Below are 21,396 nucleotides of genomic sequence, written 5' to 3' on the forward strand. Positions count from 1 at the left end.
AGGGTTTAATTTTTCCTGCTTCAATGGAAAATGATCTGTCAAAATTTTAGAGTACTATCACCGGTTTTCTATGGTAACCAACAACAGAGGAATGATAGTTAATTAACTCTTTTTCATAGTCCTACATTATTCAAACTACTTTATATGCCACATAGGTTATCAGTACATTTAAGAATTCTTTCTTATAGTCCAGTCTCATGTTGCTTGGGGAAATTTGATTTTAACTTCCAGAAGCTCCACATCCTCCCATTTTACCCAGCTATAATAACATTATCTGCAGTTTCTCCTCATTTCATATGGGGAAATCTCTGCAGACTAGAGATTTAAATGCATAACCTGAAGTCTAGGATTCAAGTCTTGCTGGCCCCTGCCAATAAATTTCACTGTTATTCCCAAGTTATTCTCAAAGGAAATTATTTAAACTTTGGTCAGAGAGTTTACTGCTATAGCCAAGTGGGTCAGGAACAGCTCTGAAGCAGCAGTACTTTGCTTTCCCTTGTGCATATCTTCAGTCTCATTGGTACAGTGAAGTGCCCTTCACAGGCTTACCAAGAAATTATATTTTGGAAAGACAAGAGGAGTTCTTGTCATTAGTTGTCACAGAGCATATGGCAATACCATGTTCAGTGATTAAGATAGGGAACAAAATCAAGTGTTGGTCCAAACACAGAACTTTGCATGTGGGAGAAATGTTGATATTTCTGAACAGCTCTTTTATGCCAACATCAAATTTTAGGGTTTTGGGGAAGTATGTTAAAAATATAATCTTACATTAGTATAAGCAGTTTTGATAGAGCCTTCCTAGATTTTAATTCCACTGAAAAGAAGAAACAATACTACTTTAATTCTATGTAATATGGAATTTTTTAAATCTTTATTGTATAATGGAGACATTACAACAAAATGGGTAGATACTCTGAGAAAACACACCTATATGTGAGCATCTGTTTCAGAAATTATTGAAATCAAAATAAAGAAAATACTCCCAAAAACTTTTAGATGTGGTAAGGTGAAAATAATTTCAGTAATGCCATGTAATTAGTGTAAAATTATCAAAAATAATGCAAATTAAAAAGCAACTGGGTAAGAAATTCTTAAAGACAGTTCAGAATTGAACACTTCTCAGAATTGTAATATTAGTTGAAATCAATGCTGTATTGTGAAAAGCAGTTTTAAGAACTCCAAGTAAATAAAACCCAGAAATGTTAGACCACAACATATTTTAATAGGAAGTTTGAGAATGCTTTTTTAATTACTATGTGCTCAACAGCATCTTATTTTTCAAAATGCTCAGCTATCTGGGGTGTCTTCCTCTTTTAGCACTGTAAATCACATTAACAGCAAATCTTGTTACTTTATAAATTATTTTTAAATTCTGGTACATCTTCTAGCTTGGGAACAGACTGTAGTGAGACTGGTCTCTAGGCTACTTTAATTATGTTTTCCATTCACATGATGGAAGTTCTCAGACATCAGGTACCACCTGCTATGGTTTTTATTTCCACTTTTTTGAACTCTTGCCCAGGGCAGTAAGGAGAACATTAACTGTCATACTTGTAAGGTGTGGTGTCATAAAAGCTCTGCTATTGTATTGCACTTGGAAAGCCAGAACCAAGCTCCCAAAGCTGGCACTCAATTGTGCTTTGGTCAATAATGACAGCCAGGAGCCTTTTTCTTTTTTTCTGGAAAATCAACACAATTTTGGTTCCAAGACATTGGAAAATACTATTTTTGTTTTCAATTCAATTCTCTCTTATTCTTGAACTTTCTGTTCATTTTTCTTCCCTCTTCTCTTTTTGTTCTCCCACTTTTAATCACAAGATGAATTGAATACCTGAGGCAAAATAAACAGTAAGAGCCAAGCAATGATGCAAGATTTGTGTGAATCTTATTAGGAACATTCTTCTTTGAGAGCTATGGTCATGTTGTGTGAGGCATCTTCATTGCACAACTTATTTTCTGTGGGTACATATAGACCATTAGCCAGTCAGTGGTGTTTGATTAAGTCCATCCTAGTATGTGATCATCAATTAAAGACAGAGAAACTAAAAAAATTTTAGCTGAGGCTTAGGGTGAGAATTTCTCCTTTAGTAACTGCTTAATATCTTAAATTTCTCTTTAGTTTTTGATTCAGTAAATCATGTCTTTCAGAGGCATCTAGTAATTCTCCAAGGTGTTGGTACTTAGTCCAGATCATCTGTGGAGGAATCTATTGGGTTACACTATGCTTGATTAGGATATTAGCTACTGTTCAGTTGGGACACTGTGATTTCCCACTGATGTTGAAATGAATTTCTGTTTATAAATTTGATATTACTGTCATGTTCTTTGGGAAGCTTCCAAATAGAAAGTTTGGTTTATATACAACATAAATGATAATGCTTCCAATAGTAAGAGGGGTTTTAGCCAGCTATTTTAAATAGTGTATCATTATCTGAGCTATCACTATACTGTCTCTGAAATATTCACTTATCTGGATAATACTTTTAATTTAAGATTTTTAATACTCTTATATGTGTTTGAGAGATTTTTAGGAGGAAAGGCACAGAGAAGCTTTTCAAATGAGTGCAATTTGAGACCCACTTATTTCCCATAACTTTCTTTTAGATATCAAAAATATAGGTTGTATGGAGCTGCCAAAGATCTCCTGTAATGAAATGTATAGTGTACACTGTATTATAAATCTACTGCTAAAAAAGGTGTAAAAGTTTCATGAACCCCAGATCTGGAATTCACTTCAGAGCAGTGCTTGAAATATTCCATTTTGGAAGTTTGTTTAAACTCAAACAACCACACTCTGTACCAGAGTACTGGGGCATTCTTTTCTAATAGCTTATTACCAACCTCCTAGGGACTCACTGTCATGAAAGGCACTATATAAGCTTGGAGAGATTTTTTTTCTTGTCCCATGTGTAGTTTAGATATCATTTGCAGTTACTGTGTACTGCTAGTTTACTTCAAAAGAATTTTGAACAAGGCCTGAGGAAAAGATCGAGCTATGTGCTAAAAAGAGGCAAAAAATAAAATACTCCTTTGCTGTTCTGCTGAGATACATCTGTGCTCATTCTTAGTTTGAATTCAAAATTGATCCTTTTAGCCTGTACAGATAAGAACAAAGTCAGATCATATTTGTTTAAATATTTGGTGGTTTTTAATAAAATAGTTTTTAAGTATTGCTGTACTTTAGTCTTTTGCAAGAGTCAATAAAAGAAAAACCTGTTCATTCACCTGAGAAGACGAGAGCTTGTACAAACATGATTGCTTTTTGATAATATAGACTAGAATACAACTGCCTTCAAACACCTCGATAGAATAACTGTAAAATGAAAAGGGTGCTTCACGGTACTCCACAGCTGACAAATTATTTTGTCAGCTATGGTGCTTAGCCTTTTAAAGTCTGTTGCATGTTCTTTCAAAAAAAGTAATGGCTAGGGTTCTAAGAGGTATCCAAAACTTTGGACTGCACAGTATTTGTGTGGTTTACGCAAGACCTTTAAGAAGACCTAAATATCAAACATGTCCTCTAAAACTTCTGAAAAAATGACTGCTTCAAATTGGGCACCAAATTATCGAAAGCATCAGATTTTGAAGTCTTGTCTTCTATTATAAGTCTACTAAAGTTTTGGGCTTTTTATTGCTTTACATTGTTGTAGAAATGTGGCTTTTCTTGAAAATAAAATACATGCCCTGTTGTTTGATATCAAATAGTTCTGTCAGCAATATGAAGGATAACCACAGTGCTTTTGATTATACTACTGGTCAAGGCTGCTAGAGTACTCAGACTGATGTTCACATGTTATACAGGTCCTAATGAAATTACATAGCTTCTGAGAAGTATAATAATCATTCTCATGTCACACATTTGCCTTTCTTGTACCAGGCTTCAGATGTAAAGTTTTAAAGAGAAAAAAACCTAGAGGTCTGAAGATTATACTTTCTAGGTTGATTGGTATTTCTAGGTTGATGTGTTTAGGATAATGTTCACAGGTTGTCCAATACTAGTGTTTGAATATAAGTTAATTTGTTTTGGAAATACCTCTTCTTAACTAACATGAAAAATCAGACCCACCAAGAGGCCAGAGAGCTTACTGTTGTTTTTAAGAAAAAGACGTAATAAATATGAAAACCTGATGTAATATAAGTTACGTTCTCCAACCACACTCCCATAGTTTAAAAGTTAAACCCTAGACCTGTGCAAAGCAAAAGTGAATGAGACAAAATGCTCATTGTCCTAAATTGCACAAATTAACTCATTGCTCACTTCATTTTTGGTATTGTTTTCCTTTGAGTTGTTTAGTTGTGTGATATTGCTGCATTATAGCAGGTAACTACATTTAGGAACTTCAGAAGTTCTGAGCAGTTTTCCCTCCTTCTGTAAGATCTACCAGTTGTTCATTTCTTTGCAGCCGGGTCATTTATTTCACTCAAGTATGAAGTGTGTAGATGTAAATGCTATATACCTTCAAAGGAACCTCTATGATTCAAGATCCTACAAAACCTCCTGTGCACATTTTTCTGTTAATCATTGCAGCCTAGATCGTTAAATATAGCTATAGAAATCAAATATTAGGCACCTTGGTTTGAAAAGAATGTCATAAGAGTAAAAATATTTACATTTTCATATTAATATGTGCGAATGGAATCAGGTTTTGTTAATTTTTCTTCACTTTAAAAACAAAGCAAAAATACACCAAACCCCCCAAATTATAATATTTTCTTACTGGAAAAAATTGTCCAGCTTTTTACTCAGAATTTACTATAGGTTATGTATTTCAGATGATGGGAAAACATGTTGATTCTTTGAACATAAATTATGGTTTTAAAATATATGGAAGTACATTGTCCTAATAAATGATAACTTATATGAAAAAAGGGAATAAAGAACCTGAGGGGTTTATTTAGATCCAGTCTGTTATTGTAAATGATGCTGTCAATTTATTTATTTTTTATAACCTCCAGCAATAGAAGATTATTTTGATAAATGATTCATATCACTGCAATATATACCTTTCAAAATTTCCATATCTGGCAACTAATAGGCGCTTCTTGAAGGCTTCAATAGGCTCCTCAGCCAGATAACATGGCTAAAAGCTGCCTCATGGTTAATTTCATCTAAATGTGGTAATTATCATACTTTGAAGTTATGCCTGCAAAACATACTTTCACAGAGAGTTAGGGGAAGCAGAGGATTAACCTAGAAACATTCAGTTCAGAGCAGCATCTCACCCAAGTAGAAATGTATTTTCCTCCAAATTTTTCAAGATTTTTTTATTAGACTACTTGGTAGTCATTTGCATTACCTTATCTCATATCAACTTCTTCACAGCAATTTAGGAAGCAACAGAAACTGAAACAACTTCATATTTTTAGCAGTAATGGGATAGTCTCGGGTTTGCAGGCAACTTAATTTGGCAGTTTCTACCCTGAAGTATTTCCTGTGTTAGTATTTAAGAGCACAGTTCATTTGTCCTTCATATATGCTGTAGACATAAGCATTATTCTGCCTTTATTCCACACACTATAGATTATTAGACAGGATGTCTTCTAAACTAGGTCTCAGTTGTACGATTGTAAGATCTTTAAGAAGAGAGTGCCTTTCATTACATCTCTAAACTTAGGCTCCTAGCTCATCTTCCCTTGCATTTATGCATCTTAACAATGTGCACATGGTGAGTAACTATAGCTCAGCCAGTACATACAAACCACGATAACTCAACCACATGTCAAATTTCAGGGATTACAATACAGAAATTAAACAAAACTGCTCATGCTCACACAGATTTTGTTGTATTTACACTTAGGGTTAAATTAGTGTAACTGTACCATGAAAGAAACAGAACTGAATTGAGGCACTGTATCATCAGATGCACTTTGCAGCAAATAAGCTGTTTCACCTCTAAATACACACTGTAGTTTCTATCTATTTATATCCTTTCTATGTTTCATGCATGTGTGTTTTTGGTTTGTGTTTTTTTTTATCTTACAGATAAAAAAGAAGCTGCTGTGTCCAAAGAACTCAAAAGTAAGAAACTACTATCTCTTTTATATGCCATGCAGTTTCAAAGAGTGCATTTCAATAATCCAAAAATAATAGTTATTGAATTGTTGAAAATGCAAAGAAAGCAGCTGCACCATTTATAATTGAAAAATGATATGTTTAGATTTCATGTGTCTCTTACTTTCTAAATACATTCTTGTCTTACTTTTAATTCCACACTCTTTTTTGTGACTGACAGTTTTGCCTTCCCCTCTTCCTTATCACTGTCTTAAAAAACAAAAGTTTCCTAGGAAAGGAAATGTCAAATTGAAGTGTCAGCAAAATGTGCTCTCAGTGGTAGCAATTTTCATAAATGAGCTGAGAAGGCTGAGAGTTCAACATGCTGTGGACCACCAAATTTATCTTCACAAAAGTACAAGGGCCCTGCCTATCTAGTTACTTCTGATTCCAACACAGAGACTTCTGAAGAGAGATGGGAGTTGAGCTCTTCTAAAAAAATAACCACAAAATGTTCTGAGAATGTGGTATCATTAACAGAGGAACACTTACGTCTTCCTTTTCTACAAATTTGCAAGCATCAATACCTCAACACAGTAAGGATAGTAAGACAGTTTCTCTGGTAAGACTACATCTGCTCAGCTCTCTGTTCTGAAAGTATAGTATATAGGAAAAATATAGAAAAACTATGGGGCTTCAAAATCTCATTCAAATTCGTGATTAAAGAATGCACTGACTTTCCATGTATGATCTTTCGTGACATGAATGGCAGATTAATCTCCTGACATCCTTGGTTTTGTAGCAATTTATTAAAAGATTTCTTTTGGCAATCAAGGAAAGCTTATACATTTGCTTCTTACTCAAATTTTGCAGGAATATTGAATAAAAATTTCAATAGACTTATTTTACAAGTAATGTCCTGTTAGTGAAATAACTTCCTGTTTGCAAGCGGGTCTTAAAGGATCTATTAATTTGGGCCCCCAAAGAGGACCTACAGGAGAGCTGGAGAGGGACTTTTCACAAAGGTATGCAGTGATGGGACAAGGGGTATTGACTTTAAACTGAAAGAGGGAAGGTTTTGATTAGATATTAGGAACAAACTCTCTACTGTGTATCTCTGTGTATCTCTATTGTATCTTGCTGTGAGGCACTGGAACAGGTTGCCCAGAGGGGTTGTAGATGCCCCATCCCTAGAAATGTTCAAGGCCAGGTTGGATGGGGCTTGGAGCAATTTGGTCTAGTGGAAGGTGTCCCTGACAGTGGCAAGGGAGTTGGAACTAGATGGACTTTAAGGAACACTAGATGTGCCTTCCAAGCCAAACCATTTTATGATGCTTTTCATGGCAGAATTCCACAGCAGCTGTCACAGCAAAACGTCCCAGCTCCATCATGAAATTTGTATCTGAAACTAGTTCATAAATATGTAGAGTCATTAGCACTTAAATAATTTGTGAATTACAAACTGAAAAGTGTATGCTTGCAAAAGAAAGTTTAAAACATTGGTTAGTTTTGTTTCAATGCTACTGAAAATTTATTTAAAAATTAAATAAAGAAATTTCTGATGAAACATACCCTTAATTTTATTTTTTCTCAACTATAATTATTTCAGTTGCTCAGAAATTAAATATTTTAGTGAAAAGAAAAATCTTTGTAGAACAAAAAGGATCCTAACTTAGTTTCTTTTCACGGATGTTAAGAACAAAAAGTAAAAAAAAGTCACACTGTCCACCATGCTCTAGCTCAGAGCTCAGAAGGGACTTGCAAGAGTCCGGTAATTTTGTATTAAATCCAACTTGACACTTGTAGAACATGAGAGTTAGATCTCTTATTTCTGCCAGAACTGGCACTTAGGAAAGTAATACTAAGTAAATTCTTCTTCAAGGTCTTCTACATATTTCCCTGAAGGAGGTGTGAGCACCCCAAGTAATTACAATGTTGTGATAATAACTAAGTTAGGATATAATTATCTGCTGTGGGGTTTTAAATGGATGTAAACAAAACAATACCACACATGCAAAGTATATTTTGTTTTCATTCTGTTTCGCAAGACAGTCTATGCATCTTTTATGAACTTTTCAAAAGACTGGAGGGAAGAACTCAAAATTACATTCCTGATTTAGCCATGTTTTTTTTTCTTTGCAATAACACAGTGGCAGATGTGAAGGATTAACTAACATTTTTTTGACAATCTGTAGTTCAACTTGTGATTAAAATCATTAGTTATTTCCTCTCAAAATATAGAAATGTGAATTTTAATTTATAGGACCTTCTAGTTGATACACAAAATCCTTTATGACAGTTGGTGGAGTTTTCCTTATTGATATTCGTTAAATTATTGTGGTTTAAGTACAGTTTGTTTTGTTAGTTGCTGAGAGTAAAAGCAATTAACTAAACACTAGTGAAGAGTAAATAAATCTAGTAAACTACTTAGATTCTTCTATCTAGGGCTGAGATTCCCCAAATCCACTTGGGGATGAACATATCCTTCATCACTTGGATCTTCATTCTGCAAGGACATGTTCTACCTGCAAAGAGAGTATAGTGCAAGTGCACTAAAATATACTGCAAGCGCACTTAAAAGACCAGGAACAGAATTACAGTTTAATGACCTGTGAGGGCCTGTTTCTGTGCTAGGGGAATACCGTTGTTGCTCTTTCAAGTGCAGGATCAAACACGGAGATCTTCTCCTAATGCTCCTCCATTCCTCAGGATGGAGAGCCAAGTCTGTGGATGTACTTTGCAGAAGTAGCCCAAGTTCACCTTTTCTAACCAGGGAGAGATTCAGATTAGGGGAAAGGATGGCACTGAATGGCTGTGAGATCCCCTGAAGCACCACTGCTGAATTCACAAGAGTGAATCCTCAATATCTGATGTAGGCTGGTTCGAGACCTTCTGCTCTCATAGCTGCAAGATCAAATGCAGAGATGTCCAGCACATACATGTTCCCTGAGGGGCAAGGCCTTGCTCCCTGAGGGGCAAGGCCACCCCTACATACCTCCTTTCCTCTGCTTTGCCAATAGATACTGAATTACTAGGCAGAAAAAGCTAAAATAAGTGATTCAGTGCCTAACAGCCAGAGTTTACTAGCCCTTCAGCTTGTAAGGTTATTTTATTGTTGCCTTTGAGTTTATTGAAGACAGCTCCTCTCCCTTTGGGTAATCTCTTTGTTTAATTCTTCAGTGAAAAAATTGCTACAGGTTGTACCTCATTGGAAGCCTTTCCTCAGATTTCTGTGGTTTTTTTAAGATATAATACTTTGTAATAATTGGTTTAATTTGTTGTTTGTTTGTTTCTTTGTTTGTGTTTTTTTGGTTTGTTTTTTTTTAAGAGCCAGCAAAAGCTCCTGCAGCCAATCCAGCTATCAAAAAAGCAGCAGCACCAGGTAAAGGAGAAAAATGTTCACATACAATGTATTTCTTATACTCTCGAACCAGTTTATTGCATCATAGCACCATCTGCTGGATTGCACAAAAGCTACTGTTTGGCTTTGGGTTTGGGGTTTTTTTTATCTGTTTCCTCTAAATTATTGTGATAATTTGTACATTCAATTTTTGCTAAGAACAAAAATATTTAGCACTGATTTATAACATTATATTTACTTCTCGTCTTCCCATGGCAACTATGAGGTTGCAGGAATATTAAATAAAAGTTTCAATAGACTTATTTTACAGGTAATTGTCTGTTAGTGAAACAACTGCCTATTTGCAAGCAGGTCTTAAAGGATCTATTAATTTGGGCCTCCAAAGGGGGGTCAACTACTGGGCCCCAACTATTGGGCCATTCTGCAGGTCTTGATTTTAAAAAAAAATAATCTGAATGTAAAGACTGATTTTAAAAGCAATATTTACAGAAATTACTTTTCTTGTGAAGCTATATTCCAGCCCTTTAAGAAGATCTGATTTTTCAAAGTGCTGCTCTCGCAGTAGGTTTTCAAAATGCAGCTTTTAGATAATAATAAATATGCGCCGAAAAGATAAGCAAACTTTTTTCAACAAAATAATGTCATAAATTCCTACCTGAATTTAGATTGGATTGTAAAAATCTACTACTTTTTTTTTCATTTCTGATCTCATCTGCTTCACAGCCATCTTCAAAAAAGCCACATCTCATTTCTGCTTAATTAAATAAAACCTAATATAATTAATAACAATCTGAATATTTATTATATTTGTAGTTTGACTACATTTTATACTGATTATCAAAAAAATGCTCAGGAAATCCCCATGTGAAAGTGTGGTCAGTATAAAACTATAATATTATCCTAGCCCAAAGCAGGGCAGCCAATACTGCACCAGGCTCTGTGCTATTGAGCTGTTTCTGGTGCTGGTATTGCAGGAGTGGCCAGCCCACACTTCTGCTGCTTCTTGCCTCCAGCTAATCCCACTGTATGGATTTGGGATCTTTTTATTTCCTTTTTTTTTTCCTTTCTTTAAGATTGTTTTCTGGCTCTCTTTGTATAATTCAGAGCATGTCTGTAGTCTATCTCAGAGATCTGTTCTAATGAAAGAGAGAATAATGACTTACACCAGTAGGGATGATTGGGAGTTGGTCAGGGACCAGTGCAAACCAGGAGCACCTTCAGTTTCCTCTACCAACAAAGGACGTAGTCTGGACTCACAGTTGATGTGGGCTATTGCTCAGCTGTAGGATACACTGTGTGAAGCTGGCCTAAGAAGCACCATTTCCCTGCCAATGCTCCCCATCCCTGCCTTCTGTGTTTGTTTGCCACCATGTTCACTTGTGCTAACACAACTGGGAAAACAGTGTAAACCACACCATTGCCATGCCTTACAGCTAAAAACTATCCCAGAAATGTGTGTGTGACAGGGCATTTAGTCTGGACCTAAGTCTGGCTCCACACACGTTTATATCCACGTAACTGATAATTTCTTAAAGTAGCTTTGTTCCCCCAGTGTGTTGTATAGCTAGACCCTTAGATGTTTGAACAGTACACTACAGAAACCATTATGTTAGATCCATATGCTTATAATTAATTCATTCCACCTGCTTGCTTCCAAAATTTGTGTTCATTTTTGAAAAATATTCCAATGAGTCTGCTTGTTGGCATGAATGGTGATGACAGTAATCTGCTTAAGACAAAGAAAGGGGGAAAACTGGCTTCTTATGGAAAATTAAAATAACTTTGTTCTGACATATTTCTAACTATTTAGTTTACCTTAAAAGCGATAAAGAGCAGTAGGCTCTGACTTCTACGTTTTTGCTTCCCCTCTAGTTCCCTGAAAACTAATTTACCACCAGAATAACTCACCATAGCAAAATATTAAATATGCTTGTTTGGAAACATTGTAAGTAGACTGTTGCCTATTAGCGCAGTAAATTAAATATATTATCCAATTTCATATTTCATTTTCTTCCTCATATCTTATTACATCACAATCTGTACCCAAGAATGCCTAAAGCTGAAGGTTTACTCCTCTTAACAGACTGAACAGACTGACAGCACAGCTGGTCATCTTACGGTGCACCTACATCACATATGTTCCTGATCATAATGCCACTGGTGAAGAAATCCCTGCCTAATTCAATGTGCACTATTTTTATCTCCATATATTTATACAGAGAAAGCAACAGAAGTGAATATAGAGTTTGGAAGTCTATGAGAACTTCCATATCTGGAAGCTGACAACCGCTCTAGGAAATCAGCCTTAATGAATTTCCATTACATGACTTTGAAAGTGGATACGTTCAAATATTTCCAGTTTTCTCTAACTGGAAAAAATTACCTCTTTGGTAACCATCAGAAACTGGGCCGGAGAGGCCAGTATTTGGCTGTAAAGCAGAATTGTTTCATAGATGCATGAAAATGTTCTGAAGGGAGAAATCAGAGTTGAAGATATTTCATTGCACCAGTCTTCCTCAGTTACTCTGTCACATGCTGTCCCCATCCCAAACCCTGCTGCCATTTTCTCTTCTTTCTCCACAGTGCCTTGTCTCCTGAACTTTGCCAGGCAGGACAGGTCTGAGCGTGACCTACCCTTACAAGATATCTGTCTACCCTTTTTCACTGAGGACAGGTGCACGTTTCTTTCATGGGTTTTCCTCAGGCACTCTGTGTGTGCTGGGCCCAGCAGGTTCTCTGAAGGGTTTCTCAGAGCCAGGGGTGTAGGTGGTGAGCAACTGCCTCATCCTGCCATCCTTTGTCAGGACGAGGGAGGGGAGGGAAAACCCTCTCCCTCTCATCCCTGTGGAGGCTCACCTGGAAAAAATTCCCACACCGCAACACTTATCATGCCTCACAGCTATAGCTAATTCTACTGGGTCAGTGGTCCAGCTGTCAGCAGTGGGGCACAGAGTCACCACACCTCATCTTGGTAAGTTTTCTGGGTCTGTTTTGTCATCATAAGGAAAGCAAGCACATGGTGGTGCAGGACAGGGCAAGGAGCACAGGCTCAAACCATGCAGAGAGCATTTGCAGCTAAATTAGCAGGAGGGTGAGTATGTTCCCCAGTAGGCAGCAAGGAGCCTTGGTGCCACTGAGCCCCACGCACTCCCTTAACTGGGGTGAGGGTTGGGAACAGCTCATCTGTGACTCCATCTTATGGGATAACCTCATAGGCAAGACTCATGCACCTTCTATAAGCACCAGTGATAGCTTTCCCCTGATGATTTGCCTGATTTAAAAATCAGTTCTAACTCCTTTCAACATTGCAAAAATTAAATCCTAATTGCAGTTTAGAATTTCCCTGGAATGGTCTTGAAATTTTTAATTTAATTTTACAGTATGTTTAACAGATTTTGTACTGTTACTTAACTGCCTAATTGCTGGTTTTTAATGCCTAATTTTCCCCATCTTCCTCTCCTCACACATGCAAAAAAAAAAAAAAATCTTATTCTTTTCTCCCTTTGGGTTCATAACAAAATCTCTTTTTGAGCACAATTTCTCCCTTGAAAATCAATGAAATTTAGTTTGGATCTAGAAAGCATAAAATAAACGTGACATGCAATAGCTAATTTTGAGTGCTCAGATGTCAGCTGCATCCAATCTCTCAAACTGACTACCAGTTGTGCTAGAATTATTATTAATTTATCATGCCTTTGATCATTCCACTGTTGGTAAGAAGCAGAAAGAGAACATTATATAGAAAATTATATAGGAAATGCCTTCATGGTGTAAGTACAGAATATTAGAATGCAGGCTATGATGAAAAACCTCGTCAGAGGATGTGTTGAAGAGGTTCAGATCACTCTACCTAATGCAGGAAGAACCACTGGTTCTAGTGGTAACGGGCAGTATTTACTTAGCAGAGAAATTATTTTATTTCTTGGTTCAAGGTAAACAATGCAACTAAAATGGCAGCAGGAAAGCTATTTCCATAGTGCATAACCAGTGCTATTCTACATAAAAAGGAAGAAATAACAAAAGTTTACGGGACAGTAGATGTGCTTTGAAATGTTGAAGAGGTTTATTAAGGAGCTGGATTGTCTTTTAATTGGTTGTCTTTTAATGATCACTTATAGGACAGAAGTACATAGGAAGAATGCTAAAACCATGAAAATGTTACAAAAAAATTAATAAAATTCACCATGTCTATTGAATAATTTATCAACACAGTGGAACAGGCAAAATTATAATGGATTGCTTTTCAGGTTTCTCAGACTCAGGTAACTCTCTCAAGTCACACATCTTGGGATTTATTTTACTCACAGCACCACACCCTCTGCATCATCCATCAACCTACCTATTCTCACCTTATGTGACTACACATATCTTCTTGTGTAGTCAGTAAAAGAGGAGAGACTTCAAAAACCAGTATAATTTTATGTTACACACCCCCTGTAAGTACTTTTGGAAAGAGGAAAAGGAGAGGAATAGTTTATTTCTCTGTCTCTCTCACAGTATATGGACATGGCCCTAGTAGGTTTGCCATCCCACAATCTCCTTGGGCTTTTATGTCACGTGGTGCCTCTATGTGCCCTGAAATTTCTCTTTATAAGCAGCCACTGTGTCTGGTTAGAACATCTCTGCACATATTTCTGTCATGCAGGTGTTACAAAGAAAATTATTCTGGAAGCTGCAGCAGTCTGTTCAGTTTTCTGGTCCCTGAAGTTAACCCTCTCAGACTTTTCATAACATAAGAACAGCCACTCTCAGGGTTTATATTCCAGGTTTACAATCTAACTCTTGAGGGCCAAATATTAGAGGTAACTTATTGATGGCATAAGGACAGGCTTTGCAGTTTATTTCTTTATAAAATAAATACACTTAGTAGGTGCTTATGCAGCAGTAAACAAAATAATGAAACCCTACCTGCATTAATCCTGCTGCTTGGGGTCCTTGGATTTAGGTCCAGGATCATTCTGTAGGTCTTTTGCATCACCAAGGCTTTTTTTTTTTTTTTCAGTCCATATTAGCATAATTCTTCCTCTTTCCCACCTTAACTGTTTGGGAAGTTAAACATCACATCTTCTCTGACTTACTGATTTTCTTTCTGGTTTTAAATGGATAGTTCCAGTCTTGCCTGTTTTTTGCACAGCAGTTGGAAATTATCTGATTTCAGTCACCAGCAACCTGCCAAAGGATAGGAGAACCTGGGTCTTGGTTCTCACCTGTTTGTCCTACGGTGCTTCCACTGGGCTTTAGTGAAGCCTTACAGCTGACTCTGCTCCTGATCTGCCAGGAATGCACTGTACCCTCAGCCGCTAAAACCTTGCTGCTATTGCAGTAGTCCATCACTCAGCCACTTCTTAATATCTGCAGGAATGTATTATGTGGATGGAGATGTATTCCACAAATCATTCCAACCCATTGACATTTTCATCTCAGCTCAAGTCTGAGAAAATATTACAGAACAAGATGACTTAAATGGTTCACATGATTATGTAAGCTGAACTCTGAATTCATCTAACTCTGAATAGGAAAGGAAAAATGAATTATTGACATGTCACAACAGATGCCCTGAAAGCAGAAGAATTTTCTGATGTTAGAAGATTTTACTTTACAACCTTGAATTCTTTAATTATAGGATTTATTTAAATAGAGCATGAATAGCTTATTTAACACTAAGCTTTCTCATCTGAAATCCTGTTTTTATTCACCAATTTTTTAAATTATTTTTGAGTAAATGTCCTGAAATCCAGGTTATTTTTGTGACTTTTACTAAGATGTTGAAAAGCCCAGTCTCATAGCTTGGTATTTATACTTTCCTTACAGTATTCTCTGTTTAAGGATGATAAAGATTTAAAATAATTTCAAATATTTCCCTTCAGATCACAGTGTCTGTGAAGACACTTGTACTAAAAATGCAGCCTTGTTTCTTTTTTTATTACCAGATGTTTGATATGCATCAAAGTACTGCTGCATTCCTAACACAAAGCAACATTACTTTAAGAGCAAGGCAGGGGGAGCAAGTAAACTACAAAAACGACTTTTTTTTCCATACACGAAAGTAACAATAATGCAAATAAAAGAGGGTCAAATTAAGTGCTATTTAAGTACAAATCCGAGTTAAAAGGATTATTTAAGTGTCTGCTCTTTACAGAAAATGCATTTTAAGGTACTTTGTTCTGAAGCTGGTAAATTTTCATAGCCCTGAACTTTTTCATGATTTAAGTGCACTTTTGTCAAAAAGGGGTCAATTTTAAGCAAGAAATTAACATATCTTTAACTCCATCTTGAATCAACAAAGAATTCAAGGGCATGCTTAAGTTTTGTTGATTAGACTATTGCATACACTATGGATATGATTATCTTCCCAGATAATAATGTTTTGAAAGTGGTGCCACCTTTACTTTGCTAGAATGGGAATAAATGGGCCTCACCTTGTTCATTGAGACTGTTATGAAAACATCACTTGATTTACAGGGCAGCAGTGGTGTGGTTTACTTTCCTATACCATATATGGTCATACTACATCTAGAATTTATGATGTTCACTTTTGATGTCACTGTTTTCTGCCTGTGAAGAAAAGCTGTAGACCAAATAGATGAAAATGAAAGTACTTAATTTCCTCCAGGCCTCTTTTCTTTCTTTTCTTTGCATAAAATTTTTCTCAGGTATTTCCCAACATGGTAGCAGAATTCTCATATAAAGATGCTGATACAGAGAATTGTCAAATGCTTTCCTTCACAAAAATCCATCAGAAAAACTGTTTGTTACCCCCCTCAAAAGACGATTTATAGAGGAACAATTATATGTGTGGCATGATCTCACCAAGTAAGGGATTTCCTATCTCTGTTCTTATTCCAGAAAGAAATGTATTTGTACAGTTCGTTATCTTTATGAATCAAAGTGTACAATGGTGGTGAGGTTTTCTACATTGATCTAGAAAGTAAGAATAGGAGAGAATTATAGCAGAACACATTCTTCTTGGTAGCAGGAGAAATGGAAAAACCTAGTTTGATGCAAGACTTTCTCATGGGGATTATCTCACGTGACTGAACTCATATTGCAAAATTTCCATTCACCAGAAGAAACTAAAGGTATCTTCCCTGTATCTGGTTGCTTATGTTCACAATACTCTTAATGAAAAGATATCTTGGAGAGCTTTACCACTCTGTCTCATTTGGTTTTAATTAAACAATGTGATATGAAGGTCTGAGAAGGGAAATGACAAGCATATATCCTGTAAAACCAAGATTACAAAACTATAAGACTAGGCTAACTTTCTGCTGTCTAAGGATTTAAGTATTCAAGACACTGCATAGAATATGACAAGAGTGACTGAAATATTTGTGGTAAAAGTTAAACAACAGTACAGCAGTTAAACACCATTTCTATGCAGCTACTGAGTGCAAACAAAACAGTATTGGTTAATTGACATGTGGTGTATGACACACAATAGCAAAGCCACTTGGTATGCCATTTATTTAAACTTTTCCCAATCTCTGTCATTCCTCATACAATTTTTATTTTCCTGAACACTTCTTGAACATGAATGCTCTATCTGAATTAGGAGATGACACATGCACACACACATGCATACATGTGCACACATAGCTATATAAATTATGTGGGATATCAATTTATTCTCTTCTAAGGGATGGCAGAGAGTCCCAGTTTGTGACTGTCTATCGTAGTAGTAAAGATTAAAGTGCACCACAATGAATTTACCAGCTTAGATGCTTTTCAGCACCATTTGAGCTTTGGGGAAGAGTGCAGAGACAGGTTCAGGTTCTCTTCTATCTTCCAGCTACTCTGGATTGCCTAGGAGTATGTTACTAGTAATGAAAAAAAACACATTTATATGGTTTTATGGGCATCTAATACATTACCAGTTTTCATAAAAAAAAGGAAAAGTCATTTGTTCAAAGCACCAGAGCATATAAAGACAGTGAAATGTCAAACTAAACCAAATCTGAATTCCATGCATGGTAGAAAAATAACATATCACCAAAAAAGCTTCCCGAAATAAAAACATGCTGTACAGTCTCATATATATGCAAAAATGGTTAAATATAAAAAGAATGACAAATGCCAAGGCAAATGTCTAATGTTTCTACAGTTGGCAATATCCTTTCCTACGTCATACTAACTACTTGGAAGTAAAAAAAAGCAAAGAGAAAGACATTGAGATCAAGCAATAATAACTTGTAACAAACAGGAAAGATCTAGGTCTCTAGTTTCTTGAAATTTATGGCTCATGTAATGAAAGGTTTAAGTCCGTTCCATTCAAATTTCAAGGCAGGAATCACCTGAAATTTCCTGACATGTCAGATTTCCCAGAAATGCTTGATGTCAAATTCCATGTTATTAATTTTTATAAAATTTCTCATAGGAAAGGATCTCATTTCATATGCTTCTGGAAGTCAAACTATTATAAAGGAAGCTCTATAGGATTTCCTTAATGTTTGAAGTTTTGAAAAATAAAGCTAAATAAATGGATTATTTTATACTTTGCCAAAACACTTGCTGAGTGTTGTTAGCATCATACTGTTCCCTGATCTCATGAGAGCTGACAGATCTTAGAATGAGAGGAAAAAATAATTGCCTCAGAACAACTGAAGGCAGAATTACATTTCCTTCAGTTTCCAGGAAGCTATTCTGAGTAATAGCAAAACAGAAAACTGCACAAAACCAATAAAAATTCTCATTTCACAGAATAAATCCTAGAATATCTGCATGAAAGTGGGTAGTTTGAAGAGTACTTGGGCTACACAAAACCAAACCTGCAGCTGTTGTTATAATTAGGATCGAGTCAGCCAAACTCCTGAGTCCCAAACTTCTGTCTTCTCAGATTTTACAATATTTCTCGTCCTTGACCTATATAGGGTTGCCACCCAAGGTAGAGTGCCATCAAGGAAATATAATACTTATTCAGGCAATAAACCATTTAATGTAAACTTGCTCTCTACCTCTATCACTTTTTCATATTGCTGGGAAAATCATATTTATGACTCATTGCTTTGATGACATGAACCTGCTCCATGACCATTTCCGCTAAATCCCCCTTCTTGTTTACAATGTGTCTATCAAGAATCTATAATAATTTTCATAAATATAAGTTTTATAATAAATGGGCTTTATATAACTCTATGTAACTATATTAAAGCTAGTTCTATTATTTCAGTCAGCTAGTCTTGATGTTTTAAAGTGTACATTTTGTCTGAAAGATATTGTTTTTGAAATTGTGATGAAATTACATAAATATATTTGAGAAAAAAAAGATAAATTAATCAGGATTTTTAAGAACTCAGAGTAAAACTTTATTTTAGAAACTATATTTGTCTTTAAAATGTGTGTAATATGGCTCTTCAGATGGATTTAAAACCCTAGAAAAAAATGAGGTTTTATTTCAGAGAGAACTTCATGGGTTGCTTGATATAAGCTTATTGGGGGTGAGAGTATGCAGTAATGACATATTTGTTTCAAACTTAACAATTGAGGGGCCTATATTTTAGATAAGTATGCCCTTTCTAATATAAATTACTTTCGCAACTCTGCATGAAGTTTACCTCTTTTAGTTGCCCACTGTGCAGTCAGTATTAATACTGTGTGGTCACTATTGATTATTAATTAATATTTAATAGGAGGAATATTATTCATATTAATGTTGTTTATAAACATATTTAATTTTTATTGACGGGTTCCTGTTCCTTTTTGCTTATTCAAATGAATGATAGCTCAGATTTATTAATAGGCTTGTGAGGGTGCAATGTTCAGAATCCCTTTGAACATAGAACTTTATGTCTTGATTCTAGAGTGGAAACTGTTGAAACATTAATGTTGCTCGACTGTATACCACAGCATTAATACAGATATAACCTATAATAAACATGGAGAAAATATAGGCATCAGATACTGATAAGCAATGAGCATGTATTTAAGAGTATTCACCTCGGGTCCTGTGTGCTGTTTTAAGTGCCATAGCATAAGAGAGAGAGCATCCAAAGAATAGCTATGAGGATGGGGAAAGCTCTGGAGGGGAAGCCATACCAGGAGCAGCTGAGGTCACTTGGTCTGTTCAGCCTGGAGAATAGGAGGCTGAGGGGAGACGTCATTGCAGTCTACGATTTCCTTGTGAGAAGAAGAGGAGGGTCAGACAGTGATCTCTTCTCTGTGGTGACCAGTGACAGGACCTGAGGGAATGGCCTGAAGTTGTGTCAGGGAGGTTTAGGCTGGATATTAGGAAAAGATTCTTCACCCAAAGGTGTTTGGCCACTGGAACAGGCTCCCCAGGGAAGTGATCACAGCATCAAGCCTGCCAGAGCTCAAGGAGCACTTGAATAATGTTCTCAGGCACATGGTGTGATCCTTGGGGTTATTCTGTGGAGAGAGAGGAGATGGACTCAATAATCCTTGTGAATCATAGAATCATAGAATCTTCTGAGTTGGAACTCAAGAATATCCCTTCCAACTCAGGATATTCTATGATTTAATGATTCTATGATATATCTTGTGATCAGTCAGTTCAGATACTCTTGAATTTAGGAAATGTTCCTATGTAGATCCAAACCTGCTCAGCAGAGCCTTTCCATATGCTGTTTAAAAGCATCTGCAGACAGAAAAAACTATTTTTTCTGCTACTGTGAGCATCAGCACTGACTGGTAGATGATGCTTGGTGTCTGAGAGAAACATTCAGTCTCTCCCCATGGCAGGCTGCCTGCTCCTTCTGTGAGGAGGTTTTGAAGCATATCCTGGCAGGATGAAAAGAGCTGTTACAGAAACTATATTAAGAAGTTGTAAATCCCAGGCATAGCTTGATAGAGGGTACAGAGTTTAGGTGGATGAAGCTTTTCAGCTTCAGGTTTCCAGCTCCTGTTTTGATGGTGAGCTCCAGTGAGCACTCATTTCTTCCACACTGTGCACTCCTGTAAAGGAGGCCAGGATCCTGTCCCCTTTCCCGTGGATGAAACTAGGGCACAGTGGCTGAACTAGATACTCTGCTTATTCTCTATTCTCTCCAGTGAAGAAAGACAAGGACCACAGGTGTCCTGAAGCATCTACAGTTGCAGACCTCCATTTAAACCACCCTGAAGCAAAACTGCAGATGTTTTAACCTACACTGTTTCTATAGTTTCCTTTTAGCACCTTATTATACAAGTTAAATGCTTTGCTGTCCATTATCAGGAGCTAATCTCAGCCTGTTTATGCAGTGGGAAAACCACTGAAGAGACTGATTACAACTATAAAGGTTTTATTTTGACATGCAGGAAAGCAGAGAAGGGTTTGTCTGAGTTGAGAGTCAGATAAGGGAACGTCTTACATCCAACCACCACTAGTAATATGAAAAATGACTGTCCAAGGCAATTAAACAAAGCATTACGGGAAGAGAAATATAATCTTTATTTTTTTTTTTTTCTTTTTCAGAACCACACAAGAAAGAAAAAACGATGGAATCTGGTGAATATTCTCTCCTTTTTATCTTACCTTTTAACTATCCTAATGCTTTAAATTAAATAATGTCAAAAGTCAATATTCAATTTTTTGTTTGTTTTTACAGCCAAAACAGCAAAGAGAGAAGTAAAAGTACATGGTAAGACCTGTGGAATATTGTAAGTTTTAGAGTCTCATTTATCTGGTTTGATTTTCAGTTGAGACAGGATTAGGTAGAAGGATAAAAAAAGTAATACCATAGATAAAGATTCACTGGTTTAATAAAAGTAACTTAAGCAACTGAATTGCTGTGGAACAGACATGCAGCCATTTGGTCTTCTGGAACTGAGATCTGATCAAATGCTGTTGAGGAGCACAAGAGGTTGGTAATTCTTAATTTCAGCTTTTAAAGGGTTTGTCTTTTCAAGGAAGGGGGCTTGCTTAAAAGTTACAGTAAATGGATGAAGAAACAAAAATAAAATATAAGATTCAGAGCGTAAAAGGGAGGAAAAAAGTAGATTGTTTAATATGTTTTTATTCCAAACACCCATGCATTTTGTTGGTTTATTTTAGAGCAGCTAGATGGTCTTATTTCTGACTGGAATCCACTTCTCAAGTTTATCCAAA

At 36.2% G+C, this 21,396-nt stretch overlaps 1 protein-coding gene across 13 annotated transcripts in view; it reads left to right on the top strand.

The window, feature by feature from the left end:
- TRDN (triadin) overlaps positions 1-21,396 on the top strand; it is a 225,112-nt gene that overhangs the window by 127,793 nt on the left and 75,923 nt on the right. For 11 of the 13 annotated variants that reach the window (XM_064649623.1, XM_064649621.1, XM_064649624.1 and 8 more), the window contains 4 exons: positions 5,987-6,022; positions 9,324-9,377; positions 20,764-20,796; positions 20,897-20,929. In XM_064649623.1, coding sequence (XP_064505693.1) covers positions 5,987-6,022; positions 9,324-9,377; positions 20,764-20,796; positions 20,897-20,929 — 156 coding nt within the window. The remainder of the gene's footprint in view (positions 1-5,986; positions 6,023-9,323; positions 9,378-20,763; positions 20,797-20,896; positions 20,930-21,396) is intronic. The other 2 variants (XM_064649630.1, XM_064649628.1) reach the window with 1 other exon arrangement.

This window comes from Pseudopipra pipra, chromosome 3, assembly GCF_036250125.1.
Source record: "Pseudopipra pipra isolate bDixPip1 chromosome 3, bDixPip1.hap1, whole genome shotgun sequence".
In the NCBI taxonomy this organism is placed as follows: domain Eukaryota; kingdom Metazoa; phylum Chordata; class Aves; order Passeriformes; family Pipridae; genus Pseudopipra; species Pseudopipra pipra.